The 16,189-nt window shown below is 36.9% G+C and overlaps 1 protein-coding gene across 5 annotated transcripts in view; it reads right to left on the bottom strand.

Moving 5' to 3' along the window:
- GABRA2 (gamma-aminobutyric acid type A receptor subunit alpha2) overlaps positions 1 to 14,951 on the bottom strand; it is a 56,484-nt gene extending 41,533 nt beyond the window's left edge. The window contains exons 1-3 of one of the 5 annotated variants that reach the window (XM_040556023.1): positions 14,868 to 14,951; positions 13,442 to 13,530; positions 10,770 to 10,885 (exon numbers count right to left, since the gene is read on the bottom strand). In XM_040556023.1, coding sequence (XP_040411957.1) covers positions 10,770 to 10,885; positions 13,442 to 13,530; positions 14,868 to 14,915 — 253 coding nt within the window. In that variant the 5' untranslated portion in view covers positions 14,916 to 14,951. Of the gene's footprint in view, positions 1 to 10,769; positions 10,886 to 13,441; positions 13,531 to 14,088; positions 14,236 to 14,293; positions 14,385 to 14,845 lie in introns of those variants that run through there. The other 4 variants (XM_040556019.1, XM_040556022.1, XM_040556021.1 and 1 more) reach the window with 4 other exon arrangements.
- Between the last annotated feature and the right edge of the window lie 1,238 nt (positions 14,952 to 16,189).

Raw genomic sequence — 16,189 nt, 5'->3', positions numbered from 1 at the left:
CAAAGGGACTTTTTTCCTTATTCTTTGATTCATTGTGGAAAAATATTAGTGACTTCAAATAATGAGAATGAAAAGGCATCCAGAGCAGCTGTTAGATTGCCAGTGAGGAAATATCTAGAACATTAGGCTGATCTACTCAGGGCAGGGATTGTCCCTCCAGCCCACATCTAAATTCTCAAAGACAAATAGACTATCCTTTCTCCTCCTGCTCTCTGGTGTTCTGCTGAAAGTCTTGCACACTAGAGGGAACGGAAAGGGATGACATTAATCACTCCCAATCTTCTCACAGAAGTGGTCTGAAGAATCTGTAATTTCAGGACAACTAAAAATGGATGCAAGAAAGAAAAATCAGGGAATGTGTAGGAAGATAATTACCTCTCCTGGATGAGAGCATTAGTGCCGAGCAATGGAGACCAACAAAGAGATGAAGCATTCCTAATGACAGGGCAATCTTTCAGTCATTCATTATTTTTCTGCCATTCAAGTATTTAAGGGATCAGGAAGATGTCAGTTTTGAAATTAAAACAAAAACCATGATAAATACAAATTAGTAACTCCGGGAAACTACATTCACATGAAAGATCCCAAATGCAAGAAACCTTTGTACACTTAGATGAAAAACAGTGTGTCAAAAAAAAACAACAGAACATTTAGAAGTCATCTTTCCAGCTAGAATATATTTTCTGTATAAACCTCTCCATTCAAGTCAAATCAGTGTTAGAAATTATAGGACCTGTAAAACAGCACAGTATTTGGACTTGAAAACGTGGATTTGTTCCATCACTGGATGATCAAGTTGGATCATACTTCCCAGTTATTTCACCCTCGCGTACCTTTAGTACTTACGCAAATGGAAAGGTTACCTCTTTTGCAAAGTAGTACAAGTTCTCCAATACACTTTCAGTGTCACTGCTCTGAGAGCCATGATGAACATACAATAGACATGTATATTTTATAGCATACATCAGTTTTTAACCAATAATTATTGAACTATATGTTAGAACATAATGATAGTCAGTGGTCCACTGCACTGAATTTGTATTACAATCATTTCTAATAGCCATATCATTACAAGATTATGAGATACATAACAAAGTTTGTACAAAACTAAGCAGACTGAACATGGTGCATCCACATTTCTTCCTGCACAAGTTGCAGATCATGACTTTTGATGCAGGATTTCTACTGGTTCAACAAGAAATGCATGCACAGGACCACATATGAATGTACTGACAGGCAAATTAATGTAATTTGGTCTGATGCAAGTAAATTCAATCTCTGACGGCAGCTACACAATTTACTAAAATGTTTCGTGTCCTTTGAGGTGCATAATAATCCCAAGCAACAGAGAGATTGATTTATATTTTTTTCACAGGGTTAACTGCTCTAATTATTAAATAGCTCTCAACATATGGCAAGGAATCATGGAATTTAAATCAAGAGTTATTTGCTACAAAGTAATCATATAAATGGTTCCCAAATAGAAAAAAACACTTCCAGAAGGTCAGCAGAATCATACTATCCTAACGTAAAGACAATTTCATAAAAATAGTGCTCACATATTTTGCATTAAAAAGCAAACTGCTATTAGGATGACAGTGGCAAATAAAAATTCCTTCACCTTGTGACTAATTTAATTCATGTATTAACCTGAAAAAAACAGACATTAAAATATGTTTAAAGATTACCCTTGACATATTCAAGTACCTTAATTCTTATAATCAGAATTTATTAGACTTTTGACAATATTAACTCAAAATCTTCTACCAATATTTTAATTTAGCAAGCTGCCAAATTATAGAGAAAGACAAAACTTTATCTGATATACCTTCTATAGCTGTTTTTGAGACAGATGACTCATCGCTGAAAAACATTTACGTAGGAAATTATGCACATCCTCTAATGGTAAAACTGATTTTTTTATTCCACTTCCAAGTTTCCAGTGGGTATTTGAAAAAAAAAAATAAATCATTCAGCTGTCTTAATCTGCCAGTTTTTTTAAAAGCAGCCAATTGCCATTTTATCTCTCTACTTCAAGAAATATTGCAAAAAACAAAGCAAATGCAGTCTTAATGTACAGGCAATTAAAATGTCCTGCATGATCCTTGTTGAAGACATAACTTTCTCTCTACATGCTACTAATTCTAGAAATTGAATACACTAGTTTGTGCATTGAAAAGATTATTAAAAATGGTCATGAAATTGTGACTCTCAAGAAAACAGAAGCATAATATGTAGACAGGAATATTGCCAGAAGCAACAGATCTATCACAGACCACTAAACAATACCAACAAAAATGTACCAGCACAAAAGGAAGGCCACACAATCTGTGGGTAGAGAAGGATCTTTATTTTCTATTTAGCGAGGAAGCTGCCTTTGCGTCATTCTCAACCTCCTCAATCAGGTTTCATTAGATATGAAATCTTTCAGGAAGCTGGATGTAAGGAACCATATCTGGTAGGAGGCTAAGGCAAGTCTGAGTTTCACACCACAAAAAAAATCCAAAATTAGGTAACTGCTTCTGTACAGCACATCAGGCCTGGATCTGGGTAAAACTGTATTTAGATGGAGTGAAATAAATTGATGGAATTTTGACAAAGAAGAGAGTTAGGTATTTTCTAGAAGAATGCATGAAATGGAGTCCTGGGACTGTGAGGTAGATATACTCCTAGTTTGATATTCAGAAGGATAGAGGGGCAAATATGAAGAAAAAAATAGAGAGAGAGAGAGAGATAAAGAAGAAAAAAGGCAGATCTCCCTCAGGAAAACACTTGAGAAAGGCAAAGTTTAGCATGTTCCTCGGTGTTCCCTGAGGAAGTGCCAGGCTTCAGAATGCACAGACAGCACTGTAAAACTTTCCAGTTCCCCATACGCTGCCTATCTAATGATGACAAAGTATACTGGGAATGTCCGATGAAATACAGTACCTCTCCTCAGAGATACTTTTCCCATATTTAACAGTCTTCAGGACTCTAGGTTATGGTGATGGTGGGAAAAAGATGGCTATAGTCATTTTTAGACTATTAGTCAAGTCCCAGTTTCTGCTGAACATTGAGTAATTCAAGACAAAGACCATAAGAAGGATATATCCTCTGCATTTCTCCAGACCTTTTCTGTTTAACACAAATCTTCTACCCTGAATAATAAACTCAGAAGCTGTGCAACACTGTGCATCCTACTGTCCATAGGCAGTTTCAGCGCTTGATCAACACATATATTTTTATTCAGCTGTCTTCCAGAACTGATGTTCTAAAATTCATTTTTTCACAGTTGCCAATTAAGATGGAAAACTTCAGCCATTATTTCAATGTATTGCTGTCTTCAAGTCATTGAATCTTAGAATAATTCAGTTTAGAAGGACCTCTGCAAGGTCCAAGGCAGACCCAAATCTGAAGACAGATCAGGTTGTACAGGACATATTTTGTCATTATTTTAATCTGTGTCTCTAAAGATGGGAGATTCTAACACTTCTCTGAGCAACCATCACCTCTGCGACTGTGTTGAAAATCGCTACCATTGGCCTAATAGTTATGACCTAAAACTAAAGAGCAAATAAGTCACATTTTTTCTCTTTTTTATTATGGCTCGTAAAAAAATAATATTGTTACATTGTTTTCAACCACAATCAGGCCTAGTATGGAGAAGAAGCCTGTTACATTATGAAGAATATAAACACGTAGTAAGAGGTGGGTCTCATGGCAGCTTTTTCTGAGGTTCTAAAATACAGGAAGTATAATTAAATATATATTTGCCATTAGACGCTGCAAGAGCTAAGCTTAAAAAAAAAAAAAAAAAACCACAAACACTTTTTCTATGCAAAGAAGCTGAAGGAGTTCCGATGTCTATTTAAGTTGCCATTGAAAATAAAATGTCGACTTTTGCTAATGAATTGTCTTGAAAGAGATAGTTATGCACAACTGTTTGCTTAAAGATTGGTCACTGTTGCATGACCAAAAACATAAACAAAACAGTGATGTTGACTCATACACTGTATGATGTATCTACCATTTTTTCTTAAATTCAGCATACTCATAAGGTCCATTTTGCCAACTCTCTGAAGGGCAGAGTTACTCCAAATATTGTCAGTGTCCTACATATGCTCTGTGCATTTTTATTTTTAGATCAATGCTTTTATTAGCTGCTGGTTCTTCACCAAAACTTTTAAACCTTTAGGTGTTTATACAGTTGAATAACAGATCTCAACAGCTTCCTTCTTACATTCTTCAGCTGGCACTCCTTTGGTATACATTATTAAAGAAAAGATTTGACATGTAACTTTCTGTATGTCTATTATACAAAGAATATACAAAATGGAATACTCCAAGGCTACATCATACCAATAAGCATTCCTGATACTTCCTGATACTGTTTGTAAGTACACCTGTTAGTGTAAGCCAGAACACTATTAATTTTGTATTATGAAATGGGTCTTTATTGCTACAGAATAACTAATGTGGTTTTTGTTTGTTTGTTTGTTTAATTGTAAGCAATATATACATTGATTTCTACATTTTAAATTCACTCAATGCTTGGATAAAATCCACTGATAAAATCCATGAAATTCATTAAAATCCAGTAAACATATCCTGGATTAATTTCTAATATACTTAAATATTTCTGAAAATGTTTCCGAGTTAGTTAATTAAACAATACTTATGCTTCTAATTCAAGTACATACATGGTATCATTTCATAAGAGTAATAAGAATTTTGGAACAACAGAAATGCAATCCTTTGGTCCTTGTCTATCAAAACCAGTCTACCTGAGTGAAAAATAAATCTGTATTTCAGATAGCAAACTGCAAGATTCATTTAACATGGTAAAAGGTCTTACAGGGAAGCAACCAACAGTAGAACACCTCAGAGACCAGCAAGGCCACTGGATTGCAACAGTTTCTCAATAACTTAGTATTCTAGGTATGTATTACTAACATATTGGGAAAAAAAAAAAAAAAAAAAAAAAAAAGGTAATGTTTGTCTTAGCCCATCAAAACTGTCTGAAAAACTAAACAATCCTGTCAGTCTGATTTACAATGAGCTACAATGAGCCCCACAGAAATTTGAAGATACTGCAGTATCTTCTTCCACATCTTAATATCCTTAATAAAGTCTTGGTTTCATCAGCAGCACTTCTAGTATTATAAGTAAATGCTGATACTTTGCCAGGAAAAAGTAAATTAAAAAGATATAGAATATACATGTTCAGTGAACTGGGAGATCTTTTCAGACAAGTTCCTTTTATAGGCGTATAATCTTTACAGCAAAATAGCCAGATTTTTGGTAAACATTGTGAAGCATAACATTTTGTCACTTTGCACTGTGCAACACTTTCCATAATTGCAATACTTTTCACAATTGTAACAATTTTATTTTCACATCTTCACTGTTGTTTTATTCACAGACTTTCACCTTGAAAAAAAAAAGCTCCTCAGCCAGTAACCTATTCTGTAACATTTTCACCCGTTTGTTCTTCAGTGGCACAAGAGTTTCTGAGGGTTTTTATCCCTCCAGTCCCATACTGATTTATTCCCTAGATGATGATGATTATTATTATTATTACTACTATTATAATTATTATTATCAGCAAGTCTAACATAAATTAATCTGAGTTTCTCACTGACTCCTCTGAATGAACTATTAGGACCTAATTAACATTATGTTAATAACTAACAATAACTAACATTATGTGACTCCATGTGAACCTTAAAGAAAAGCATACAGTATTTACTCCTTTGCATCCCAGTATAACTACATACATAGTGGGCTTTCAGAAAATGCAGCTGCTGCTCTGAACTACTCTGCACTACATACAGGCAGAGGCACTACCTTCTCCAAAAGATGAAACTGAAGCAAAGAAGCACTAAGGTAGCAACCAGACTGAGCAAGGGAACAGACTGAGCACGTTCCTTTAGAAACAGTAGTGAAACTTTCCTTTAAAAACAGTAGTGATAGCTTCCCTGGAGTGTTCTGCAACAAAAAGAGTCCAAGGGCCTTCTTTTAAGGTGCTCTGAGTGTGTATCAAGCACAACGAGGCTACCAAAAACCTCTGAAGTTTTGAATTCTTGGCTGAAGGACTGATAAAACAGCTACTGATGTTTCTGAAGCTGATTAAAAACTCTCTGAATCACAGTGACATATAAATATACTGCCCTAAACTTAGCATATTCCAGATTATCAGCACATGATGATGGCCTTGCTTCCTGGCAACCGAAGACATACATATCTCTGATACATACATATCTGAATGCATATAGCTCTCCTGATATTGAAAATGAAGTTCTCTGAAAAAAAAAAAAAAGTCTTCCTTTTTAGCTCGTATTAGTGATCACATCAAACAACTTTTAATCAGTCTGATTCTCTACACTACTACACCAATTCAAGGCAACAATATATCCACCACTGCAAAGATGGATGATCAAGCCCTTAAATGCTCACTGTTCACCATCTCTCTGATAACAATAATCAGCAATAATTCTCAGTTCTCTTTAGTTTTCCTGTTCAATTTATTTCTAAAATGTTGTGAAAAAAATATTTCTGTATGTTTCTAACAAAACGCAACAGAGATTCTTGTATAAATCAATCAAAACATCTGAAAGTCACCTTGCAGTGGAGTTGGAGCCTTCAAAATGGGACCTCCAATGGTGTGTACCTACTGTCTTATCTTCTTCAGTTCTTTGAATAACCAACATTTATCTCCAATGCCATTCCTGAAGTTGGTGAGATTGATCACAGTTTGTGGAAAGATTCTCAAGAGGTATAAATTTGTGTAGCTATTTTCAATGTCAACACGTTAATTGAAAATTTAGCATCTAGGCTATGAAGCCCAGTCCTCTGTCTTTTCTTCCTACTTCCCACTACTTTTTTTCAACGTTTAAATTTTGTTTTTTCTAATTAGCTCTTGTATTCAATCATATTTTATAAATTTGGGAGAGTAAAATTAACAGGAATTCTACAGATGCTGCAAAAAAGCAATTTCAAACACGAGAAAGGAATGCAGGCTGACTAGCTCATAGAGATAGTAAGCCTATCGAAGTACCCAACATAATATCAAAATCCTAGCACCATCTCCATCACTTCTCCTTTACTTCTCATTTCTGTATTTAAAAAGAAGCTACCTTTTAAATAAAAAAGTATGCTATTGCTAAAATACCTAATACAAACAAGTATCAAAATATTACAAGAAGGGATTACCTTATTCTATGGCTCAGTTTCCTTTAATCATGGCTGTCCATAGGGCAGAGGAAAGCAGACAGAACATACATAATTTAATTAGTTCCCGGTTTGAATGTAGCTGTATCTCAGCTTCAACATTCTGTTGTCTCACTGTTTAAAAATCTAAAGTCTCTTTTGCTCCCTTGCTCACTTTTAGTGCTCATTGCTTGTAGATTGTTTTTTCTACATGATAATAAAAATCAAAGGATTTACGAAGAAGTTCTATCCAAGCATCTTACAAACATTGCAGCAAATAAATAGAAGAAAATACCTTCATGATTTTGAAGAATATCATAAACAATGGAACTTTTAATGGCTTGTCATTTGCACGGCTGTGTTTCTTCCAAAATAGTGCTAATGTCATATTTGTTTTGAATAGGAATCTGTTTTGAAACAGACGTTGGAATTTATTTTGATTACTAAACAGAAATTGCATGTGAAGTTCAGGTAAAATAGTTCATGTCAAGACAGTTCCAGCTACAATCCAGTGTTTAGCATAATATGAGTGCAGAGAAAATTTTATCTCCCTTTGAGTATCCTTATGCATATCCATTTCAACGTAGTGTGTCTGAGTATTATTTAAGTGCTATGAGATGTCTCTGACTTCAGGGGACAGTGCAGTGTCTTCCGTTCCCTACCCACATCCATTCTGCAAGCTTCTGCATCGCTGTAGTGATCATACATCATTCAAGGATCCCAGATGCTAGGAAGACTTTCCAATAGCCAAAACCTGTTTTGTGAGAGCACTGCATCAACAGTAAATGTTAAAGCTTCCCTAACAGTGCATACAAAATAATTTAGTTCTCCAGTGTATCTTTGTATCAGTAAAGCACCAAGTTACCCACTGAAAACACTCACGCAAAGTCTCACAGTAAAATCCATTATAAATCTATCCCTAAAATCTAGAACAAATTCTCAAGCAATTACTTAGTTGAATTTATATACAGCCTCTGAAAAAACCTTTAAATTTCCATTTTACTGGTCAATAATTAGCTAAAATAACCAATGTTAAGCTAGCACTTTTCATTATTAATAACGTCTGTGAGCTGAGTAATTCTTTACAATGAACTGAATTTTGCTATAAGACATCTCTAAAAATGTCTTTCACAACAGGTGAAAGTGAGCTGGTGAACAACTCTTGCTTTCAGAAAAGACTTTAAAAGAATCTATCTCAGACCCTGGACTGTTCTGGTGTGCCACACGTTAGGCCAGATTGTGATCTCAGTCATAGCAGCCTAGGAGGATAATGCAAGCTGCTATGCCAAAGTAAATGCTCTGCTAGTTTCAATTGAATTATTTCAGAATCATATAAATGTAACTGGAACAGAATTGAACCTAAGGATATTAAATTAATGACATGCAGCATGGTCAAAGTGCTGTAGTCTATGCAAAAGCACTTTTAGAAACTATCAGGACTCACTAGGCACATAGTGTCTTTAAAAAAGGAAAACAATAATAATTTGCATTTTCCTCTTTAGAGTACAGGTTAACAAAGAAAAGGGAATAAATTGCTACAAAATTTCTGAAATAGAAATCTCCATAATTATTAAGCATTATCTAAAAAAAGCATTGTTTGGTGTATTTTATATCATAGATTATCACGACTGAATTTTACAAGTATTCTTTTAAACTATCTGTCCATCCACAACTGAAGGACTCTTGCAGATTAACATTAATGCATCATGAATCATCACGGTTTAATATGCGTGACATAGTTTCATTTCACACATGTTCTGCATGGGTTGATTGCCATGCACGCCAATACCAAACAGATGTTAATTCTTTGATTTTTATGCTCCCAAAGTATATTTTAATTACCTAGAAGGCCTGGCAAAGAAAAAGAGGAAGATATTTTGAAGTAGATTTAATGGAAAATATAAAATACATATATGTTAGCAAATTTGTTTTCAAAATTCATGTTATAAACAATCTAAAATTTAATATTCAAAAGAACACATGATATGCAAAGGAACTGCAGACTGCTCTCATTAAATAGCACATCCTTTTTCTGTAAACAGGAAAAGAACTTATCATTATTTTTCTAATAAAAACCATGATTACAAGCCCTGCAAATTAAACTCAAGCTTGTGATATGAAATGTTTCTGCAAGTTACCTGCAAAGCACTGTATGTTCATATTATGTCTAAGTTCTTAAAATCAAGTATTTTGCAGAGAAATTGAATCTCCATGTAAAATATCATTATATGGATTCTCACATCTACAATGCTTTAAGTCTCATTTTATGGATTATGTAAATAAAAAGTCCTTAATATAAACTATTTCACAAGTCTCAAGTGTATCAGAGGACAGAACTGAAAAAATGAAGATATTTCAGATTAAGACTAATGTAAAACGAGAAAGCTGTTGCCAGCCAGTGCTAGCTCCCACTTTATGCTGCGTCAGATGCAAGTCAAGATTCTCCAGAACTAGAACAGCAGCAGAGCCACAGGTCAGGATGGAGGAGTGTTTGTTAAAGCTGTGAGCTTTAACTAACTCCTAATGTGATCAAATGGAGTTTCCTGGGGTAATTTCCATGGAGGTCAGAGGATCTTTAGCTTTGATCCTGATCTTACTGAAATCAACAGGAGCAACAACAGCTCCCAGGAATTTTGCACTAGAATTAGCTTTAGTAACCTGAAACACTCTCCAGCTTGAAAACTACCATTACCAAAACTGTTATGAACAATAATAATAATAGTGTTATTATCAATGCATAAATATTTGTTACTCAGTATAAATAGCACATAAATAATAACAGTAGGCAAAGCATTGTCAAAAACAAGGCATCGTGCCCCTCCCCATACCACACAGATCGTTCTGCACAATACTAGCAACACCAAACAAATTATTTAAATTCCTTGCTTACATACTTACATGAGCTGGCATACAGCTGAAAAAGATAATGTGAACCGACATTTTGGAGAAAAAAAAATGACAGCCATGGCACAAATGCAGGGATTTCTGTCCTCTAGTATTCTCTCTCACCACCACCACCACCCCTTTTTTTTTAAATGACCAAAGGTACCCAGGAACAAATTCTATTCATGAGTCAAACCCTAATTTTCAAGGAAGTAAAAAATACAACATTCCATTGGATTTACCAGGCCAAGGAATGAATCTAAAATGTGAATTTTACATACCATACAACACACTTGTGCATATTTCTGAAAACATACGCTCATCACATTGCAGGCAATCAAGCCTGTGTTCCTAACTCAAAAAAAAAAAAAAAAAAAAAAAAAAAAAAAAAAAATCCTGACTGGAATAACAGATTTAGATGTTATTTTTGTTCTCATTCCATTTTACTATGTTAAATCTCCAGATTTTTTTCTCTTTACTTAAGATAAATGTGTGAAAGTGCCTCCTTTCCATTCATAGATGTTATCTTCCTCAAACTTCAAATGATTCAACTGTGTGAATATAGAGTTATAAATAATTTATAAAAATACATATCAGTTGTTAGGGAAAAAAAAAAAAAAAAAAAGAATATCACCGCATAAAATCTGTACAGTAAAACTGGCTTTTTAAAATCAATCTTTAATGTTTTTTTTTTTTACCTCCTAATCCAGGTCTAAGACGATTATCATAACCATCCAGAAGTCTGTCTAGAATTCTTGTAAAGATGGTGATGTTATTCTTAGCTTCGTCTTCCAGGGAGTCAGCCAGCACTGATCTAAATGGACATTTTACATTTTAGAAAGTGCTAGATATGTTTTTATGTACACTCAACATGCAGTTTTTGCCGGCTGGCCTTGAATATTTACCTTTTTGCCTTCTAACACGAAGAGTGCAATTAAGAGTCTACAAATACACAATTTATGTATAACATGGTCAGAAACATAACAGTCTACGGCATATCACTTAAAATTTCCTGGTAGTGATTCTCCAGTAGGCTCTACTTCTATCCAGTATTACATCACAGTGAGGCTGCACTAACACATTTGGCTGTCCAGATACAAAAACGTGAAAGAGCTTCCCAGGTCCCAGTGGCATGTCACTCCCAGACTGATAACCTGAGTTCCCACACACAAAACCGTCTCCTTCAAGCTCCATCCTATCAGTCCGCACCTAAGTGCACTCTCTCTGGATAAATCCTGTGGATATGCCTCCACCCAATGGTCATGTTAAGTACATGACCAGAAGAACTAACACGAGGGAAAACTCCAGCAATCATGCTCAGGGAGTCCTCTGATGTCAGTATTTGGTGGGTGGGAACAACGATGCTGACTAGCAAGCTGCAGGATAGCTGCGGTTAGCCTTCCTGTTTCTAAATGCTGTTTTGTTATAAAAAGCACACTATCTGAGGTTCCACTAGATGCAGACAAACCTTACAAAAGTTAGATAGAAAAAAACATATATGTAGTGTCAAGAAGAATCTATAGGTCATCAATTGCTTCAAACTTTCCCAACAAAGAAAGAGATGTTCCAGTATTTATGGGTCATATATTTGTGGAATAGACTAGGGGCTGGAGCATGAACCTGCTGCCCAGACAGGGGTGGTTAGGAACAGTCCTCCCAGACCTGGACACCCAAACCAAAGGTTTTGCATACTAGGAAAACCCTGCCTTGCAGAAACCCTTACACATGCAAATGTTACTGTACCAACAATTTTAAGTACCATGCATGTGAAATGCACGAGCTCATCTATTGTACCTACTTAATACCAGAGCATTAGGTATTAAGGAAGCAAAGCATCATTTGCTACATGCACTATTATTTATAGCTTTTTTAGCCACCTACATGTTTAATCTGAAATTTTGGGTAGTTATCATCCCTAAATAAACTACTGTTCAAGGCATTCTGAATGACTAATTACACCATAAAAACGAACATGTTTTCTTCCTACTCTAAACCAGAAGTGGGTTGAGGTGACATTTTCTTTCAAGCAAGATATAAAATGATTAAAGACATGGCTTTTTGTTGGTCCCCAATTCAACAGCATGGAGGAAGTATTTACATGTAAATCATTGCAGTCTGTGCTTTCCATTATACAAACCACATAATCAACCCAAATCAGATAACTTATAAAACAAATACCAAAATATCATGTGTGATATTACTGATGTGTGAGTTTATTCTTAATTACTGGATGATTCACATTTTATTTTATTTTTTAATGTATTTCTGTGCTTTAAGTATCTGCCATTTTTAAGCTTCTTTTTCAGATATCACAGTTTTTTGAAGTCAGGATACCATGAACTAGATCATACAATTGTATCAAATTAGGGTTTAATCCTGCAAACTTTACTCAGGCATAAACTCCTTAATTACGCATGTAGCCTCTTTGACGTCAGTGCGATTACTCACTTGAGTAGGGCTTGCAGGATCTGGCCCACTGTGACTCAACTAATACTGCACCATTGTTAGGTATAAAGTGAAATAAGAAATATAGTTTCAGGAAATATTTTGTTCACTAGGAAATAGACAAAGATGAATGTAGACATTTTAAATCATCTGAAACTTGCATTGTTTAGCTTATGACCAGTACCGTATTAGGTCAAGACCTACTGCAGTGAGAACCACAGCAAGTAAACCAAAGTTAAAAACTACAATTTAGGGATGTTTAGGGACCGTGGGAAACACAAAACTAATTGTATGACTAAAATTACTTTCTCTTACGTTGTCACTTTAGAAATGGGGAACTTCAAACAAAATAAAAAAGTTGATTAATAAATGAAGCTATTGTTTTATTATATGTGATTGTGAAGTTGTATGCTATCTCCACCTAGAGGTGTAAAGCTTAAGTATCATTCTAAATTCTGTTATGTTGACCAAAAAAAGAGCCCCCCCAAAAAAAAGACATGCCCGTATTAAAAAAAAAAAAAAAAAAAAAAGCCAGCATTATTTTAGACTATGATTTGCTATTTGACCACAATAATCTGTTTCTACATCTTAACTGTTCTGTATGGTACAGAATCATTGTGATAGGGTAACTCCAATATATCTTTAAGAATCAGATTTTACAATAAGGCATTTAAAATTTAGTTCTTCTTCGACACAATGAAATAAAGCATCAATTCACAAACTGTTTAAGGACAAGTCGTTAACGTTTATATGATCCCCGGACTGCCTTCTCCACGACATTTGCTCTGGAAACTATGTAATACTGCATTCGAACAGCTAAGAGAGATTTATACACTCCACTTCTATAACCTCTCACACAAGCTTACCCTTAGAAGATCACAACACATATGTTTGCACCGAACGACACAATTAAACATCCCCTCACCTTGTTGGTAGCCACACCAATAAAACGAGAAGAACCAACTGCATCTTGGAGAGTGCCAGCTTCCTCTTCATCGCCGCTCTTTGCAAAACCTAACAGTGCAAGAAAAACACAAACCCACTCTCAGCTACAGTCAGGCTCCGCCAGGCAGCGGTTTCAACTTAACCCAAAGAAAAAAATATGTCACTTCGGTGGAGAAGGGAAACCGCCGGGTTATTTCTGCAGCACTTTTCACTATTAGCAACTTATTGTATCTCCATCTTTCCCAGCGATCCTGCTCTGTGCAAAGAGGCAACGTATGACCAAAAGTGGCATGTGAGCAGACGCATCAGATGCTTTCCTTTTCCGTAAGCTGAAAGCCCCAAGACGAAAAAAAAAAAAAAAAAAAAAAAAAAAAAAAGAAAGAAAAAAAAAAAGACGCATGTATAAAAAGACCGGGGTTTAACCATTCCTCGCCTCTCTACGGCACACCGCAGCCGAGGGAGGGGGGCCACGGGGGTGTCACAGGGCTCGGCGAAGGGACCGCGGTCGAGCCGCCCCCAGCCGAGCGCCCACCGCCGGGGGGGGGCAGCCCCCCGTTAGTGGCCCCGCAGCGACCGTTAGTGGCCATAGGGCTACCCGCGGCCGGCGGCGACCCCCACGGACCCTACCTGGGAGCAGCCGGGGTGGGAAGGGGGGGCTTCAGATGGGGAGGGTGAGGGAACGGGCCCCCCCCGGCCCCGGTGCCGGCGCGGGGGCAGGGAAGATGCAAGTCACCCTGCTGAAACGGCCGCTCCTGACAGGGGGGCTGCGGTGGCCTCGCGTCCGCAACGGAACGCCGCCACCCCAAAATAAATAAATAAATAAACGACAAACAGCGCTTTGGGTGGCCCTCCTCGGCCTTTCGGTCGCCGCTTGTTGAGCGCGCCGTGGGTATGGCCTGCGGTGTGGTGCGGGCAAGTGGCCGCCCCCCGGCCCCCTCTCATCGCCATTCCCTTCCCCGCCCGTTGGCACAGCCTAATTGAGATGCGGAAAGAAGAAAAGTCTGTCATTGCAAGTGAGCGGAGGGTGCAGGCAGCCAAGACAACGAAACGAACCTGGCTTTTTCTTTCCTTTTTTTTTTTTTTTTTAATTAGTTTCTGTTGTGTTGTCTTTTCAGTCGCGCTGCCCTCCTTGGTAACGCGCGGTGCTCCTTCAGTAGTAGCTGGCCCTATGCTAGGATCCCTTCCCATGAATTTTAGGCTTTCCAGTGCAAGTGGATGAGGACAGTCTTGACAAAGATAAGGGTTTATATTTAGTGTGCCCTCATTTTGCGTTGTTAACTTGAAAACAGCACCAGCAATAACATTGTGTTATTTATTTTTTTTAAGCCAATGTCTATCTCCTTTCCTTTCGAACCATTAGTTGCAGAAAACAGTTTTCAGTTACCCTCTTAACATCGCTGGCCTACCTGTCTGTTGCATTTAGAGTGAAGGCTTTTTGCTTGCTTCTGAATCATGACCAGTTCCCGAATGAACGTGTGAAATTGCGTGCACAGACATGGTGTGTGGGGGGAGGAGCAAAAGGAAGAATTGCTACTTTTTTTCAGTTATCTATCGAATCAACTGCAAAAACCTGGGGATTCCTTTTCCTACTCTCTGCTGTTTTCCCTCAGTTTCTTGCTTCCTAATTGTTGCTGGTTGCAACCAGAGGTCCTCCTGTTTTCCTTCTCCTCTAGTGGCTGAGCGACTCCACAGCAGAGCCTGAGACAAAAGAAGGAAGAAAAGTGCTTGGGCTGTCAGGTTGTTCTGTTTCTTCCGGCTCTGAGGTTTTTTCATAATCTGCAGCAAGAATGGGACAAGAGAGGGAACAAGCTGTTTTTCTTTGATATTAAATAACCAGTAAAATGACAATGGTAAGGACACGAATGCAAAAACTGCAATCTGAAGATCATTCATTCATCCAGCCTCATCTCCCCTGATGTGAAAATGCTCGCATTTCCTCATTATCTGATCAGGTATCTGATCACCTCTGCAGTCAATCTCAAGCTTTCTTTGGATCTGCCTGTAAGTCCTCACATCTTAGGAGAAAGAACAGAAAAACCTGGTTGTAAATGATTCTGCAGAATTAAGAGCTGATACTGAAGGAAACATCAACCCTCGCAGTAAAGAAAACTAGCTTGAATTACTTATCCTAAGACAGGGTGACTTCACAAATATCAATAAGCAGAAAGAAAACATCATGAAAAGTAAAGACCCTTTCTGATTAACTTGAAATATGTTACATGATAAAAGCAGAATCTTTTTTTCCCCACAGGTATTCATGGCATTCCTTCCCAAAAGTCATTTTAATTAACCATAACACAAAATTGGATTCTGGTTTTTGTATGTGATTTGCATCAAAAAATAGAAAAACATATTTATTAAGGAAAGCAGTCACAGTGGCTTCTTGTTGCTATGATAGCATATTGTCATTCTTCAAAAGCCACATGGGGCAAGGTATGTATTTATAACGAGATAGTGCTCAAAGCCTTCCCCCAGAAATATGTGCTGGGTTTTAGGCTCTGATTACACTTACTTACTGGTGATATTCCTAGAGATTTAAACATAGTTTTATAAATTGAAGTCACACTTCAGATAAAGCACATACCTTGAAAGGATTAGAAACTTGAAAATAACTCCTTATTCCTATTCTCAGCCAATTTGGACAGAGCTATGGGGCATCTCAAGTTGCAGTGAAGCTGAGTGCGGGGGCAGGTTACTGAGGCAGTACATAAGATATCAGAGGCAATGT

The sequence above is a fragment of the Cygnus olor genome, chromosome 4 (assembly GCF_009769625.2).
Source record: "Cygnus olor isolate bCygOlo1 chromosome 4, bCygOlo1.pri.v2, whole genome shotgun sequence".
NCBI lineage: Eukaryota > Metazoa > Chordata > Aves > Anseriformes > Anatidae > Cygnus > Cygnus olor.
The sequence above is the reverse complement of the archived record's forward strand: the minus strand, read 5'-3'. Positions and strand labels throughout refer to the sequence as shown.